The 14528-nt window shown below is 45.5% G+C and overlaps 2 protein-coding genes across 2 annotated transcripts in view; both read left to right on the plus strand.

The window, feature by feature from the left end:
- LOC144485223 (uncharacterized) overlaps positions 1–14528 on the plus strand; it is a 92220-nt gene that overhangs the window by 22531 nt on the left and 55161 nt on the right. The window contains exon 2 of the mRNA XM_078203431.1: positions 7716–8066. Within this exon, the coding sequence (XP_078059557.1) occupies positions 7716–8066 (351 nt within the window). The remainder of the gene's footprint in view (positions 1–7715; positions 8067–14528) is intronic.
- Positions 1–14528, plus strand: part of LOC144485203 (uncharacterized) — a 247144-nt gene that overhangs the window by 7283 nt on the left and 225333 nt on the right. The gene's annotated exons all lie outside the window — the stretch shown is intronic.

The raw sequence follows: 14528 nt of genomic DNA on the forward strand, positions 1-14528 counted from the left end.
GAGAATTCCACAGACCAAAGACCCTCTGAGAGAGAGAGAAAAATCTAGTTCTCTCTGTCCCTAACGTCTCAAGTTCAATGCGCTCTCCAGAGCCACACAAAGAAAATCAGGATAAAAGCAAATTACTGTGAATGGTGGAATCTGAAACCAAAAGAGAAAATGCTGGAAAATCTCAGCAGGTCTGGCAGCATCTGTCAGGAGAGAAAAGTGCTGACGTTTCGAGTCCAGATGACCCTTTGTCAAAGACTGACCTCTGAAGAATTGAGAGAGGAGGTGGAGGAGACAAAATGAAAGATCTGCAAACTGACAAAATGTTTCACGGCCCAAGACCAAAGCGAGTGGTAATTGAACAAGTAAAGACACAAAAGATGTTCTGGATGAGGTGTGAATAGCAGGTTAGCGATAGTCTGAATGTAAAGTAAAGAAAACAAGAGGGAAATGAGGTGAAAAAAGCAGCGACGAAACACAGAACACAATGGGGGCAGAGATTGTGGTGTAAAATTGTTGAGCTCAGTTTTGTTCTGAAGGCTGTAAAGTGTCTCTTTTAGTTGCGAGAAATAATATTATATTTCCCAGTTCCGATGACAGGTCACATTCAGTCAGTTTCTCTCTCCACAGAGGCTGCCTGACTTGTTGAGTATTTCCAGCCAAAAGAGAAAACGCTGGAAAATCTCAGCAGGTCTGGCAGGAGACAAAAAGAGCTGAGGTTTCGAGTCCAGGTGACCCCTTTGACAAAAGCAGCAATTTGCTTTCATTCATGAATAATTCCAGCGTTTTCCGTTTGATGTCAACCAGACAATGTGTAAGAATTGTCACACCTGGAACAGATGTCTCTTACTCAGGACACCCCAGCTCGGGTCTGGGTGGCCGGGGGGGGGGGGGGGGGGCGGTGGCCGGGGGGGGGGGGGGCGGTGGCGGGGGGGTGGGGGGAGGGTGGGGGGGGGAGGGGGTAACGTTCACAATTTTATATTTGTGTCCGGTGTGAATAATACCTTAGATTAAACGGAGACGTTTTTTAAAGTGAGGAGAGTAACTGCATTTGGGCGCTGACTTTAAACAACATTAACCAGCCCGGGCTGCTGGAGAAACATTTTGGGATTTGTGAGCAGTCAGTTCCGGCTGGTTTGAAGTGAAATCCTGTCGGTGCTGCGGCAAATCTGAACTCAAACCAGACAAACTGGAACCGCTGGGTTAGAGATTCCGGGTGTTGGGATGTGGAGGCTGGGGGAGGGGGAGATGGCGCTAAAACTCTGAGCTGACTTCAGACAGAGTGAGTGGGGTAAAGGGGAGGAATGACAGAGTTAATGTGGGAGTCAGGGACAATAGCAGAAGGTGGGAAGCTCTGGAAAGGAGCAATGGGGGTAAAGGCCATCAAAGAATGCTTGTTTAAATGAAGATAAAAGCAAAATACTGCGGGTGCTGGAATCTGAAACAGAAACAGAAAATGCTGGAAATCTCTGCATCTGTGGAGAGAATAGAGTTAATACTTCCAGTTTGGATGATCACAGATGCTGTCAGACCTGCTGAGGTTTTCCAGCACTTTCTGTTTTTGATCAACTGAAGGTTCAGCAGGGAAAGAAGCAGCGAACTGAACACACTGGATCCAGGGGGAGGGGGTGACCCAGGATAAGGGACAGGCGCAGCTCAGTGAGGCTCTGCAATGTCCATCAACACATCCACATTGAGAGCTGAGAGCGCCAAGGGGGAGGGGAAGGAGAAACTATTTGGGGCACAGCAGGAGGTCACCCCTCCCCCCACTCTGTAGTTCCACAGACCTCCCACACCTGGACAGGGTTGGCTCAAGGTGCAGGAAGCTGCAAGCTGAGAGGCTGAGCTGTGAACTGGGCCGGGTTGGGGGTTTGAGTGACAGTCCTGGGGTTATATCAGGACAGAAACTGCCACAGATTCCCCCTTTTTCCTGGGACGTTTCAGTGGAGCTGTGTTGGTGAGTGTTTGTAATCTCTGTCTCACTGTCTCGGTAATGGGGGTGGGTTGTAGATTGCTGTGAGTGTTAGACTAAATAACCTCTCCTCATGCTGCCAGTTCCAGTCTGCAGACTCCATTTCTCAGCCCAGTCTGCTGCTCTGTCTCTGTCTCTCTGTACTTTGCTGCAGTGCTCCACATTCTGAGCAACATCCAGCCCATTGTTATCACCCGAAATTTGCGGCAAACTACCTTCACTGTGATACAGTGGTTAGCACTGCTGCCTCACTGAGTCTGGGTTCGATTCCAGCGGTGGGTGACTGTCTGTGGAGTTTGCACAGTAAGAAGTCTCATAACACCAGGTTAAAGTCCAATAAGTTTATTTGGAATTAAAGCAAATTACTGCGGATGCTGGAATTTGAGACCAAAAGAGAAATTGCTGGAAAATCTCAGCAGATATGACCGGATCTGTCAGGAGAGAAAAGAGCTGATGCTTCGAATTCACATGACCCTTCGTCAAAGCTTTGACAAAGAGTCATCTGGACTCGAAATGTCAGCTCTTTTCTGTCCTTACAGATGTTGCCAAACCTGCTGAGATTTTCCAGCATTCTCTCTTTTGTTTATTTGGAATCACGAGCTTTCAGAGCACTGCTCCTTCATCAGCGCTCTGAAAGATTGTGGTTCCAAATAAACCTGTTGGTCTTTAACCTTATGTCGTGAGGCTTCTTACTGTGCTCACCCCAGCTCAGCGCTGGCATCTCCAACTCATGTGTGGAATTTGCACAATCTCCCTCTTTCTGTGTGCATTTCCTCTGGGTGCTCCGGTTTTTTCTCATAGCCCAAAGATGTGCAGGTTAGGTAAATTTGCCCCTTGGTGTCCCAAGATATGTAGTGTCTAATTTGATTTATTATTGTCGCATGTTCTGGGACACAGTGAAAAGTATTATTTCTTGCGTGCTATAGAGAAAAAAAACGTAAATTGATGGAGTACAGAGGGGGGAAGGAAAAGAGTCGGGTGCAGAATATATTGTTGCCGTTGCAGGCAGGGTGAAGAGAAAGGTCAGTAGGAGGATTAGCAGGGTAAATGCGTAGGTTTACGGGTATAGGGGGTGTGCCTGGGAAAGATGCTCTGTCGTAGAGTCAGTACAGACTCGATGGATCGAATGGCCTATTTCTGCGCTGTGAAGATTCTATGATTCATGAATTACGGCGAACAACTTTTGAATGGAGGGGTTTCTGAGGCGCAGAGCATTGTGGGAATTATGACCGCCATTAGTCAGTGACTGACTCTAAATGGTTAATTGCAGACTGAGGGCAGGTCAGCAACCTGAACCCTCAATTCTGTTTGTGACTCTCACAGGCTGCCTGGCCTGATGAATATCTCCAGTATTTATTTTCTTTGTCCCAGAAACAGTCTCTGCAGAGTTTTGTTTCTGTGTTATTGTTTTATAAGTTCGAGTTTAGAAACACAGTTAGGAGCTGGCATGATTCAGGCTGTCTGTTGGATGCAGAACTCAGTTCCTGCACTCCCCCGTGTGGGTTTTTTTTATTGTTGTTTCAGCCTGAACTCTATTCATAACTTGCCTCTCAATCCTGCTGCGTTTTTCCAGCACCTTTTCTTTTAATTTTAAGTGGCACCTTAATATCTGCTTAGTACATAAGTACACATCACAAATTCAGAGGAATGTATTTTTAAAAATTAATTAATCTCAATTGCACAGATAGTTTTCTATTATGTCTTTGATTGATAATGGCGCCATTAATTCCCTGGTGCCCCAGCGGGCTTGAAAGTGTCCCATTCATTCCGCAGGAGCCGCTTGCGCAAGCACACTGCTGTATCTGGAGCATGCGCAGTGTCACTTTGCTCAGAGCTCTGCGAGTCGGGGGACTTTTTTTCAGCGGGTGAGAGTCAGCGGGGCGGAGGGAGGAATGGAGTCGGGGTGGGGAGGGAGGAATGGAGCCGAGAGGAGGGGTGGGGAGGGAGGAATGGAGCCGAGAGGAGGGGTGGGGAGGGAGGAATGGAGCCGAGAGTCGGGGTGGGGAGGGAGGAATGGAGCCGAGAGTCGGGGTGGGGAGGGGGGAATGGAGCCGGGAGTCGGGATGGGGAGGGAGGAATGGAGTCGGGAGTCGGGGAGGGAGGAATGGAGCCGGGAGTCGGGGAGGGAGGAATGGAGCCGGGGTGGGGAGGGAGGAATGGAGCCGGGAGTCGGGATGGGGAGGGAGGAATGGACCGGGAGTCGGGGTGGGGAGGGAGGAATGGAGTCGGGGTGGGGAGAGAGCGGAAGCTTCACAAACACCCGCTGGAGGCCGCAAGGCCCGAATAAGAACATATGGGTCCCGGGTTTAAATCTCCCGGGCTTTTTTCCCGGGAAGAAGTCTCACAACACCAGGTTAAAGTACAACAGGTTTATTTGGTAGCACAAGCCACTAGCTTTCGGAGCGCTGCTCCTTCATCAGGTAAGTGGGAGTTCTGTTCACAAACAGGGCATATAAAGACACAAAATGAGTTTGTGTCTTTATATGCCCTGTTTGTGAACAGAACTCCCACTTACCTGATGAAGGAGCAGCGCTCTGAAAGCTAGGGGCTTGTGCTACCAAATAAACCTGTTGTACTTTAACCTGGTGTTGTGAGACTTCTTACTGTGTTTACTCCAGTCCAACGCCAGCATCTCCACATCATTTCTTGCCGGGAACAGGCCCCGGTTTTCGGCCGCCATCTTGTTTCAGCAGGGAATGAGAGCACATGCTCTCGGGCTGGTCATAATGGGCGTGGCTTCAGGGGGCTCGGTTCAGAACCACTATCTTCAGGGGGACAATAGGTTGCAGGGCGCATGCGCAACTATCCAAGAACATCGGAACAAGAACATAAGAATTAGGAATGGGAGTCAGTCATTCGGCCCATCGAGCCTGCTCCATCACTCAATAAGATCATGTCTACTTTGGAGAGGCTGGATAGACAGGGACTTTTTTTCTCTGGAGCATAGGAGGCTGAGGGGTGATCTTATAGAGGTCTATAAAATAGTGAGGGGCACAGTTCAGCTATAGTCAATATTTTTTCCCAAAGGTAGGGGAGTCTAAAACTAGAGGGCAGAGGTTTACGGTGAGAGATACAAAAGTGTCCAGAGGGGCAATTTGTTCACACAGAGGGTCATAGAGTCAGAGAGGTTTACAGCATGGAAACACGCCCTTCAGCCCAACTTGTCCATGCCATCCTTTTTTTTAAAACCCCTAAGCTAATCCCAATTGCCCGCATTTGGCCCATATCCCTCTGTACCCATCGTACCCATGTAACTATCTAAATGCTTTTTAAAAGACAAAATTGGACCTGCCTCTACTACTACCTCTGGCAGCTTGTTCCAGACACTCACAACCCTCTGTGTGAAAAAATTTCCCCTCTGGTCACTTTTGTATCTCTTCCCTCTCAACGTAAACCTATGCCCTCCAGTTTTAGACTCCCCTATCTTTGGGAAAATATATTGACTCTCTAGCTGATCTGTGCCCCTCATTATTTTATAGACCTCTATAAGATCACCCCTCAGCCTTCTACGCTCCAGAGGAAAAAAATCCCAGTCTATCCAGCCTCTCCTTATAACTCAATCCTTCAAGTCCCGGTAGCATCCTGGTAAATATTTTCTGCGCTCTTTCTAGTTTAATAATATCCTTTCCATAATAGGGTGACCAGAATTGCACACAGTATTCCAAGTGTGGCCTTAACAATGTCTTGTACAACTTCAACAAGACATTCCAACTCCTGCATTCAATGTTCTGACCAATGAAACCAAGCATGCTGAATGCCTTCTTCACCACTCTGTCCACCTGTGACTCCAGTTTCAAGGAGCTATGAACATATACCCCTCGATCTCTTTGTTATGCAACTCCCCCCAACGCCCTACCATTAACTGAGTAAGTCCTGCCCTGGTTCAATCTACCAGCTCGCATCAGCTCGCATTTGTCTAAATTAAACTCCATTTGCCATTCATCAGCCCACTGGCCCAATTGATCAAGATCCTGTTGCAATTGTATAGGGTGGTGAGTACTTGGAACAAGCTGCCAGAGGTAGTAGTAGAGGTGGGTACAATTTTGTCTTTTAAAAGGCATTTAGACAGTTACATGGGTATGATGGGTAGAGAGGGATATGGACCAAATGTGGGCAATTGGGACTAGCTTAAGGGTTTAAGAAAAAGGGCAGCATGGACAAGTTGGGTCAAAGGGCCGTTTTCCATGCTGCAAATCTCTATGAATCTATGACTTTGCTCCCCCCACCCCGTCCATACCCATGACTTTCTTGTGGATCAGAACCTCAGCTTTGAATATATTCAATGACCTGCCTCCAATCCTCACTGGTGAAGACAGAGTTCCAAAGATCAACAACCCGCTGAGAGAAAAGATCTCTCTTCATCTTAAATCCTTTATTTTTACTTGATCCGCCCCCCACCATCCACTTTCATTTTTAAATAATATCCATATATATGGATGGAGATTTACAACTTTTTGGGAATGAAATAGGAAAGAATGTTCCAGAGAAACTAGAATTGTCTGCTCTGAATTTCTATCCTATATTAACTGTGATGACTTTTGCAAACTCATTTCACAGGATTTTGAACGAGGAATCACAGGCAAAAATCTCAACTGTCACGTCGAGACAGTCATATTCCTTGGGATCTGAATATCTTGTAATATGGAACTGTAGCTACGTTATATATTTCCAGACATCTCTTCCCTCAGAGGGTTGTTAGTCTTTTGGATTTCTCTTCCACAGGGACCAGTGGAGGCTGAGGATCATTGAATATATTCCAGTTAGACAGATCTTTGACTGACAAGGGTGTCAAGAGTTATAGGGAACAGACAAGCAGATGGAGCAAAAGCTAAGATGTGGGGGGATTTCTTCACTCAAGGATGTGCTAAAGCTTTGGAATTTCAACCCCTGAGGACAGTGAAGTCTCAGTCATCAACTATTTTCACGAGAGAGATTGATTGGTTTCTAGATATTGAAGATATCAAGGGATATGGGTTTAGTGTGGGAGAATGATGCTGAGGTAGATGAACAAATTATCTCATTGAATAGTTTAAAAGACTCGATGGGCCAAATGGCCGACTGCAGCTCCTATTTGTTATGGTCTCTGTGTCCAGGACAGGAAGCAGTGAGCATGGATCTGTCAATCAGCCTCAATCAGCACCTTCAGGAGAATTGGGAGGGTGAATATTAGATACAGCAGAGTGAGAATGGAGGGAGAGTGTGTGGGATGGAGATTTACAGCTTTTTGGGACTGAAATATGAAAGAATGTTCCATAGAAACTAGAATTGTCTGTTCTGAACTTCTATCCTGTACTGACACTGATGACTTTTGTAAACTCATTTTACAGGATATTGAAAGAGGAATCACAGGCCAAAATCTCAAACGTCACGTCTGGATCTGACAGAGTCATTTTCCATGGGAGCTGAATATCATCAGCCTTTGAATCTAGAAGGAGAAATTATTGTCCAGTTTGTTGATTTGAAAAGATTTCAAACATCAGTGTGACTGGAAAAGCACCAACACACTGCCACACTCGAGTGAGAGTGTTCTAGTGCTCGGACTAAAGAGGTTTAACCAGTTACACAGCCTGAATAAATATCACACCATTCTCAGCGGGTAGAGACTGTACCCGTGTTCTGTGTGTGGACGAGGCTTCAACTGATTGTTCACCCAAGACAGAGACAAGGACACCTGCACCATGGAGAAACCATGGAAATGTGTGGACTGTGGGAAGAGATACAGATACCCATCTCTGCTGGAAGCTCATCGGCGCAGCCACACTGGGGAAAGGCCATTCACCTGCTCTCAGTGTGGGAAGGGATTCACTGACTCATCCAGCCTGCAGAAACATCAGCGAGTTCACACTGGGGAGAGACCATTCATGTGCTCTCAGTGTGGGAAGGGATTCACTCAGTCATCCAACCTGCGGACACACCAGCGAGTTCACACTGGGGAGAGGCCGTTCACCTGCTCTCAGTGTGGGAAGGGATTCACTCGGTTATCCAACCTGCAGACACACCAGCGAGTTCATACTGGGGAGAGGCCGTTCACCTGCTCTCAGTGTGGGAAGGGATTCACTCAGTCATCCCACCTGCAGGCACACCAGCAAGTTCACACTGGGGAGAGGTCGTTCACCTGCTCTGTGTGTGAGAAGAGATTCAGTCTTTCATCCCACCTGTTGAGACACCAGCGAGTTCACGAGTGATTCCAGGGGTTGGATTCTGCTGTTATTGTTTCTGCTCTCAATTACACCCAGGACTGCATTTTGTTCATTCTCACAGTTGGTCAATGGGGAGGGTTGGAGGGTTTCTTTCTGCTGGACTGGCCGGTCTCATGACTTTGCCTCCAGTGAGCTGATGCTCTTTGAGACTTGTTGTGAATACCTGGTTTCAAATTTCACAAGGATCACAGAGTGACCGGGAAGTTGAGATATTTAGTCAGCATTTCTGTCTAAAACCCCTCAAATGCCCATCCAATTTCCTTTGTAATTGTTTATTGTCTCCACTTCCTCCACCCTCGTAGGCAGCGAGTTCCAGGTCATTACCATTCACTGCATCAGAATATTCTTCGTCACATCCCCCCCACCCCCCCCCCCGCCCCCCCCCCCTCCCCAACCCTCTGCATCTCTGATCCAAAACCTTAAATCTGTGCCCCCTCATCCTTGTCCCATCAGCTAATGGGAACAGCTTTTTTTTTGTCCACCTTATCTAAACCTGTCAGAATCTTGTCCACCTCTATCAAATCTCCCCTCAACCTCCTTTGCTCCAAGAGGAACAACCCCAGCCTGACATTGACAATAAAGAACAAACTAACAGAATAAGTTAATACCTGAAACCAAATGGGAATGTTTAATTTCTGATTTAAAGATATTGTGAATATATTGTCCTGGACAATAAAGGAATTGGAATAACTCACCTTGGGAGTGGTTGAATGGAATATATCAATCTGATATCCACCTACAGTCTAGTGAAAGTCTGGAATGTGTAGCTGGAAATCCCTCCCTAACAGCACTGTGGGTGTACTTACACCTCGGGCATTGTAACAGTTCAGGAAGGCAGTGTTGGGGTTGACCATGGCCGAGGCAGCTACATACAGCCACATATTCTGTTATAATTGAAGGACAGCAGATTGAATGTGAGGCATTATGGGACTGGATTATCTTGACCACATTCCTGTGACTGCTCAGTTTCTGCAATCACGAACCATTAAAGCTGCTTAGCAGAGCCCCAACAGAGGACCTGGTGAGAATATTTACTCAGAATGACTTAGAATTAAACTGGGGCAGCATGTGGCACAGTGGTTAGCACTGCTGCCTCACAGGTTCAATTCCCAGCTTGGGCCACTGCCTGTGTGGAGTTTGCACATTCTCCCCGTGTCTGTGTAGGTTTCCTCTGGGTGCTCCCGTTTCCTCCCACATTCCAAAGAAGTGTGGGTTAGGTGGATTGGCTGTGTTAAATTGCCCCTTCGTGTCAGGGGGACTAGCTAGGGTAAATGCATGGGGTTATGGGGATAGGGTTGGTGGGATTGTGGTTGGTGCAGACTTGATGGGCCGAATGGCCTCCTTCTGCACTGTCGAGATTCTATGAGATTATTGCAGGCCCGGCTGGTGTTCAGCAGCTGAGAAACCTGGAATCTGTGAAAAAGGGGTCTGACTAATCAACAAATGGTGGTAGGTAGCTGACGAAGAGGTGAAGAAGCATTCTCAGGCATGATTAAATTATGTTATCATAGATTTGTGATAAGAACTGTGAGGGACTTGTGACCTGATAGTCGGTGAAGTGACGGTATACTCCAAGTAGCACTGGACTGAAAAGCAGACCTCTGAGAGTAGATTCTAATGGTTATAATCTTACCCAAGCATGGCCAGTGAAAAATCAGAGCTCAAGGGGGACCGGGCAGGTCTCTTACCTGCCATTTGGAAACTAAGAACAAGAAACTTATCGATTAAAATGATTAGAGAATAGAGCCAATCTTTCGAGTCTGGATGACACTTCATAAGAGCTCTTATAAAGGGTCATCCAGACTCGAAACATTGGCTCTATTCTCTCTCCACAGATGCTGTCAGACCTGCTGAGATTTTCCAGCATTTTCTATTTTTGTTTCAGATTCCAGTATCCCCAGTATTTTATTTTTAAGATAAAATAATTCGGTCTGACTGGAATCCCCACAACCCTCCCGCAAAACAGAGGGAGTGGTGGCAGAAGGAGAAAAAGGATAAGGATGATGAAGTCTGGGTCCTGATTCTCTGAGCCCATGTAGAATTAACAAAATGAGTGAACCAGTTTATAAAGAACAGAAGGTACCCATCCCTAACAAAAACTGATCAAATTAAATAGGTTGAGGAATATAACAAAAAAAATTAACAGGTTAAGTTTAAAGTCATTTGTTTTGTTTTAAACTTGTGTAAAATGATGTAATTGAGTGCCAAGTTTTTGCTGCTCACTCACCACCCCTTTAGGTTCTGTAGAAAAGTTAACCCTTTCAGCAGACAGTTCATTTGTTTTTAAATCGCCCGAAAACTCGTGTCTATTTTAGTTCATAATTGAAGATTTATGGGAATTGGCTAAGATGGGCTTTTGATGTTTTTAAAGCATGAAAAAGTGATCTTGAGAAGGCAATTTGGGAGAGGGAGTTGGAGAGAGATATGTTTACAGAGAGGTGTGGAGAGATGTTGGTTTTACAAGTTATCCATGTTTTTGGAGCGGTCACTTCATGTCCTGGTCTGAGAGGGATGGAGAAAAGTCTGTTCAATTGTTAATGTTAAACTTTCTCTATTAACTGTTAATCGACACTCTGTTTTTTATCTTTCTGACTTGTTACATTTTTAATGATTAATAAACTTTCTGAATTCACGATTTAAAGTGTTCTTTCTTGCCATATGGTTAAGACACTGGAACCTGGTGTGATTTACGATTAGGGAGGTTATTGTAAACAAGAGAACCCCCATAAATCTTAGTTCAAATAAATAAAAGTTCTGACAAATGGAATGCTATCCTTAATTATTCCGGACAAATGTGAGGTAATGCATTTTGGAAGGTCTAATACAGATAGGAGATATACAGTAAATGACAGAACCCTTCTGTGTATTGATAGGCAAAGGGATCTGGGTGTACAGGTACACAGGTCACTGAAAGTGGCAATGCAGGTGGAGAAGGTAGTCAAGAAGGCATACGGCATGCTTGCCTTCATCAGCCGGGGTATTGAGTTTTAAAATTGGCAAGTCATAGTGTTCAATTCTGGTCACCACACTATCAGAAGGATGTGGAGGCTTTGGAGAGGGTACAGAAAAGATTTACCAGGATGTTGCCTGGTATGGAGCGCATTAGCTCTGAGGAGAGGTTGGAGAAACTTGGTTTGTTCTCACTGGAGTGACAGAGGTTGAGGGGGGACCTGATAGAAGTCTACAAGATTATGAAAGGCATGGACAGAGTGGATAGTCAGAAGCTTTTTCCCAGGGTGGAAGAGTCAATTACTAGGGGGCATAGGTTTAAGGTGCAAGCTGGAAGGTTTAAAGGAGATGTACGAGGCAGAGTTTTTACACAGAGAGTAGTGGGTGCCTGGAACTCGTTGGCGGGAGAGGTAGTGGAAGCGGATACGGTCGTGACTATTAAGTGGCGTCTTGACAAGTACATGAATAGGATGGGAATGGAGGGATATGGTCCCCGGAAGGGTAGGAGGTTTTAGTTAAGTCGGGCAGCATGGTCGGTGCAGGCTTGGAGGGCCGAAGGGCCTGTTCCTGTGCTGTAATTTTCTTTGTTCTTGGTTCTTTGTTCTATTATGAGACAAATTGAACAGAGAAGTAAAGATGTTCTGCTTCAGTTATACAGGGCGTTGCTGAGACTGCATCTTGAACACTCGGTGCAGCTTTGTCTCCTATTTAAGAAATGATACAAATGCATTGAAAGTGGTTCAGAGGAGGTTTAATAGATTGTTTCCCAATTCTTGACCCTCACAGGATAAATTTTGTCCGATTTTTCTTGTCTTCACCTCTGACAAAGAGTAATCCTGACTCAAAACGTTGTCTCTATTCTCTCTTTACAGATGCTGTCAGACTTGCTGAAATTGTTCAGGATTTTCTGTTTTTGTTTCAGATTCCAACAACAGCAGAATTTTGCCTTTATACTAATTCTTGTTGGATCAGGGAATCAAAAGTATCAGGTGTAGAACGAGAATGTGGAACTCAACACAAACAGATCAGCCATGATCTAAATAAACGGTGGAGGAAACTCAAAGGGCCAAATGGCCGACTTCTGCTCCGATGTCGAATGTTGGTCACAAATTCCTGAGAATTGTGAAACAAGGCTGGAAGATTCACCTTGCTTGTGTTAGTGGGAAAATGTCCAGGAGAACCATCACTGTGAAGGACAGTTCTGGGATTAAAGGTTGCCAGACTGGAAAAGGAAAACAATGGAAATAAACCCTTGGGGAGTAAAGAATCACTTTGGACTGGTTTTTGGAGAAAGTGTGTCAACATTCCAAGGCAGAGTAAAATATATTAATTGAGTGGATATTTAATGGTGTTAAGAGTAAAAGGGCAAAGTTTAATTTGACAGTTTAAGGGCTATGTTCCCTATAAAAAAGTGTTCAATCATTGTTGCTTCAAGTTTGTTGGAGGAAACATCAGAAAACTTGAAGTTTTGTCGTGTGAATCTTTAATTTGTTTACTGGGTTTAGAATTCATTTTTTAAAAATTGTTGATCATCAGAGATCTGAACAGTTCATTTAAAGCCCCACGTTTCGACTTCCCATTTGAGCCTGGGGCACCTTTCTGTCTCTCTATTGCTGGTGTCAATGACAGCCAGGCGACGGAGCTGAGGGCTGAATTTAGCTGAGAATAATGGGGCCTGCACTCCAGTTGGGAAACTGCCATGAGCGTCGCACTAATAGAGAGACAGGAAGGTGCTGGAGGACTGAGTGGGAAATGGGCCTCCAAACAATTGTTATATCAGTCACTCAGCGCTAAAGAGAAACCTGTCTCTTTAAATACAGATACAGGGAAGAGGCTGCACTGAAATCTGTCCCTTTTAACCTGCACAGAAGCAGGAGGCTGAGATTGACAGGCTGCAGGAGGAGTCCATTCAGCCCATCGTGCCCCTGCTATCTCTTTAAAAGGACAGTGATTTATCCAACTGCTCTGTTCTTTCCCCACAGCCCTGCAAATTCTTCCCTTTCAAGTCTTTACCCTTTGGAAATATACTATTGAATCTTTCAAGCAGATCAGAACAATTTGTTGTGTCAAAAAATAAAATCTCATCTCCCCCTCTGGTTCCTTTGCCAATTCCCTTCGAGGGACTCACTTTCTGTTAAAGAGCCTGCCAACCCCTCTCACCCACTTTCCCTAAAGTGCATCAATCTCATCAGGAAAAGTCCAGCAAAATCAAATATTTTTACTGATAAAAGTTTATTAATGAAACAGAACATGATTAAAACAAACAGAAAATGACTTGGGGATCAAAGACAACCAGAGTAAAAGGATGTTCACAATGTTCTGGACACAAATGGTTTCTCTTTATCTGTTCCCTGACCTCTTTGTGGTAAAGGCAGAATTCTCTGGATAGTAAATTTAAAAAGAAGTTTATTGAATGAAAAAGGTTTACTGAACACAGTGGCACAATGGTTACTGCTGCCTCACAGTTCCAGGGACTCTGGGTTCAATTCCCGGCTTTGGTCACTGTCTGTGCGGAGTCTGCACATTCTCCCCATGTCTGCATGGGTTTCCTCCAGGTCTCCGGTTTCCTCCCACAGCCCAATGATGTGCAGGCTAGGTGGATTGGCCATGCTAAATTCTCATTCAGTGTACCTGAACAGGCGCCAGAGTGAGGCAACTAGGGGAATTTCACAGTAACTTCATTGCAGCGTGAATGTAAGCCTACTTGTAACCAATAAATAAACTTTCTAAGACATTGACTTTTACAACTTCATGCGGGTGATCAGTCCGTATAAGAGTAACCCTCTCTGGCTCCTTCTTTGTCAGGAATTCTTGTGGAATTCTGCATTGGGAGTCTGGCTCCTTCTTTGACAGGAATTTCCTTGGAACTCAGCCTTGGGAGGCTTCAGAATTTGGTTCACAAGGAAGACCTTCAGAACCTCTACTTTTATCCCCAAAGTGACCGTTACCACACGTCAGAGTTGGGCCTGTTGTAACATGACAATTGGCCAATTTAGTCACCAGATTAATTGAATTGGATCCTCAATTACTGACACCACTTTCTCTCATTATCTTAGACAGGAATACAAGAGAACGGGTTCATGTTATCCCTTTATCTGATTCTATACAATCCCCTTATTCACACAGTTTCAAATGTTGAGGCTAATCAGAGTTTGAAGATCTCTCTCGCCAGTACACTACGCCAGCTGCAGCACGGTGGCACAGTGGTTGGCATTGCTGCCTCACAGCGCCAGGGATCGATTCTCGGCTTGGATCACTGTCCATGTGGTGTCTGCACGTTCTCCCCGTGTCTGCTTGGGTTTCCTCCAGCTGCTCCTGTATCCATCCCCAGTCTGAAAGATGTGCTGGTTAGGGTGCATTGGCCATGATACATTCTCCCTCAGAGTAACCCGAACAGGCAACGGAGTGTGGTGACTAGG

Source organism: Mustelus asterias, unplaced genomic scaffold (assembly GCF_964213995.1).
Source record: "Mustelus asterias unplaced genomic scaffold, sMusAst1.hap1.1 HAP1_SCAFFOLD_171, whole genome shotgun sequence".
Classification (NCBI taxonomy): Eukaryota; Metazoa; Chordata; class Chondrichthyes; order Carcharhiniformes; family Triakidae; genus Mustelus; species Mustelus asterias.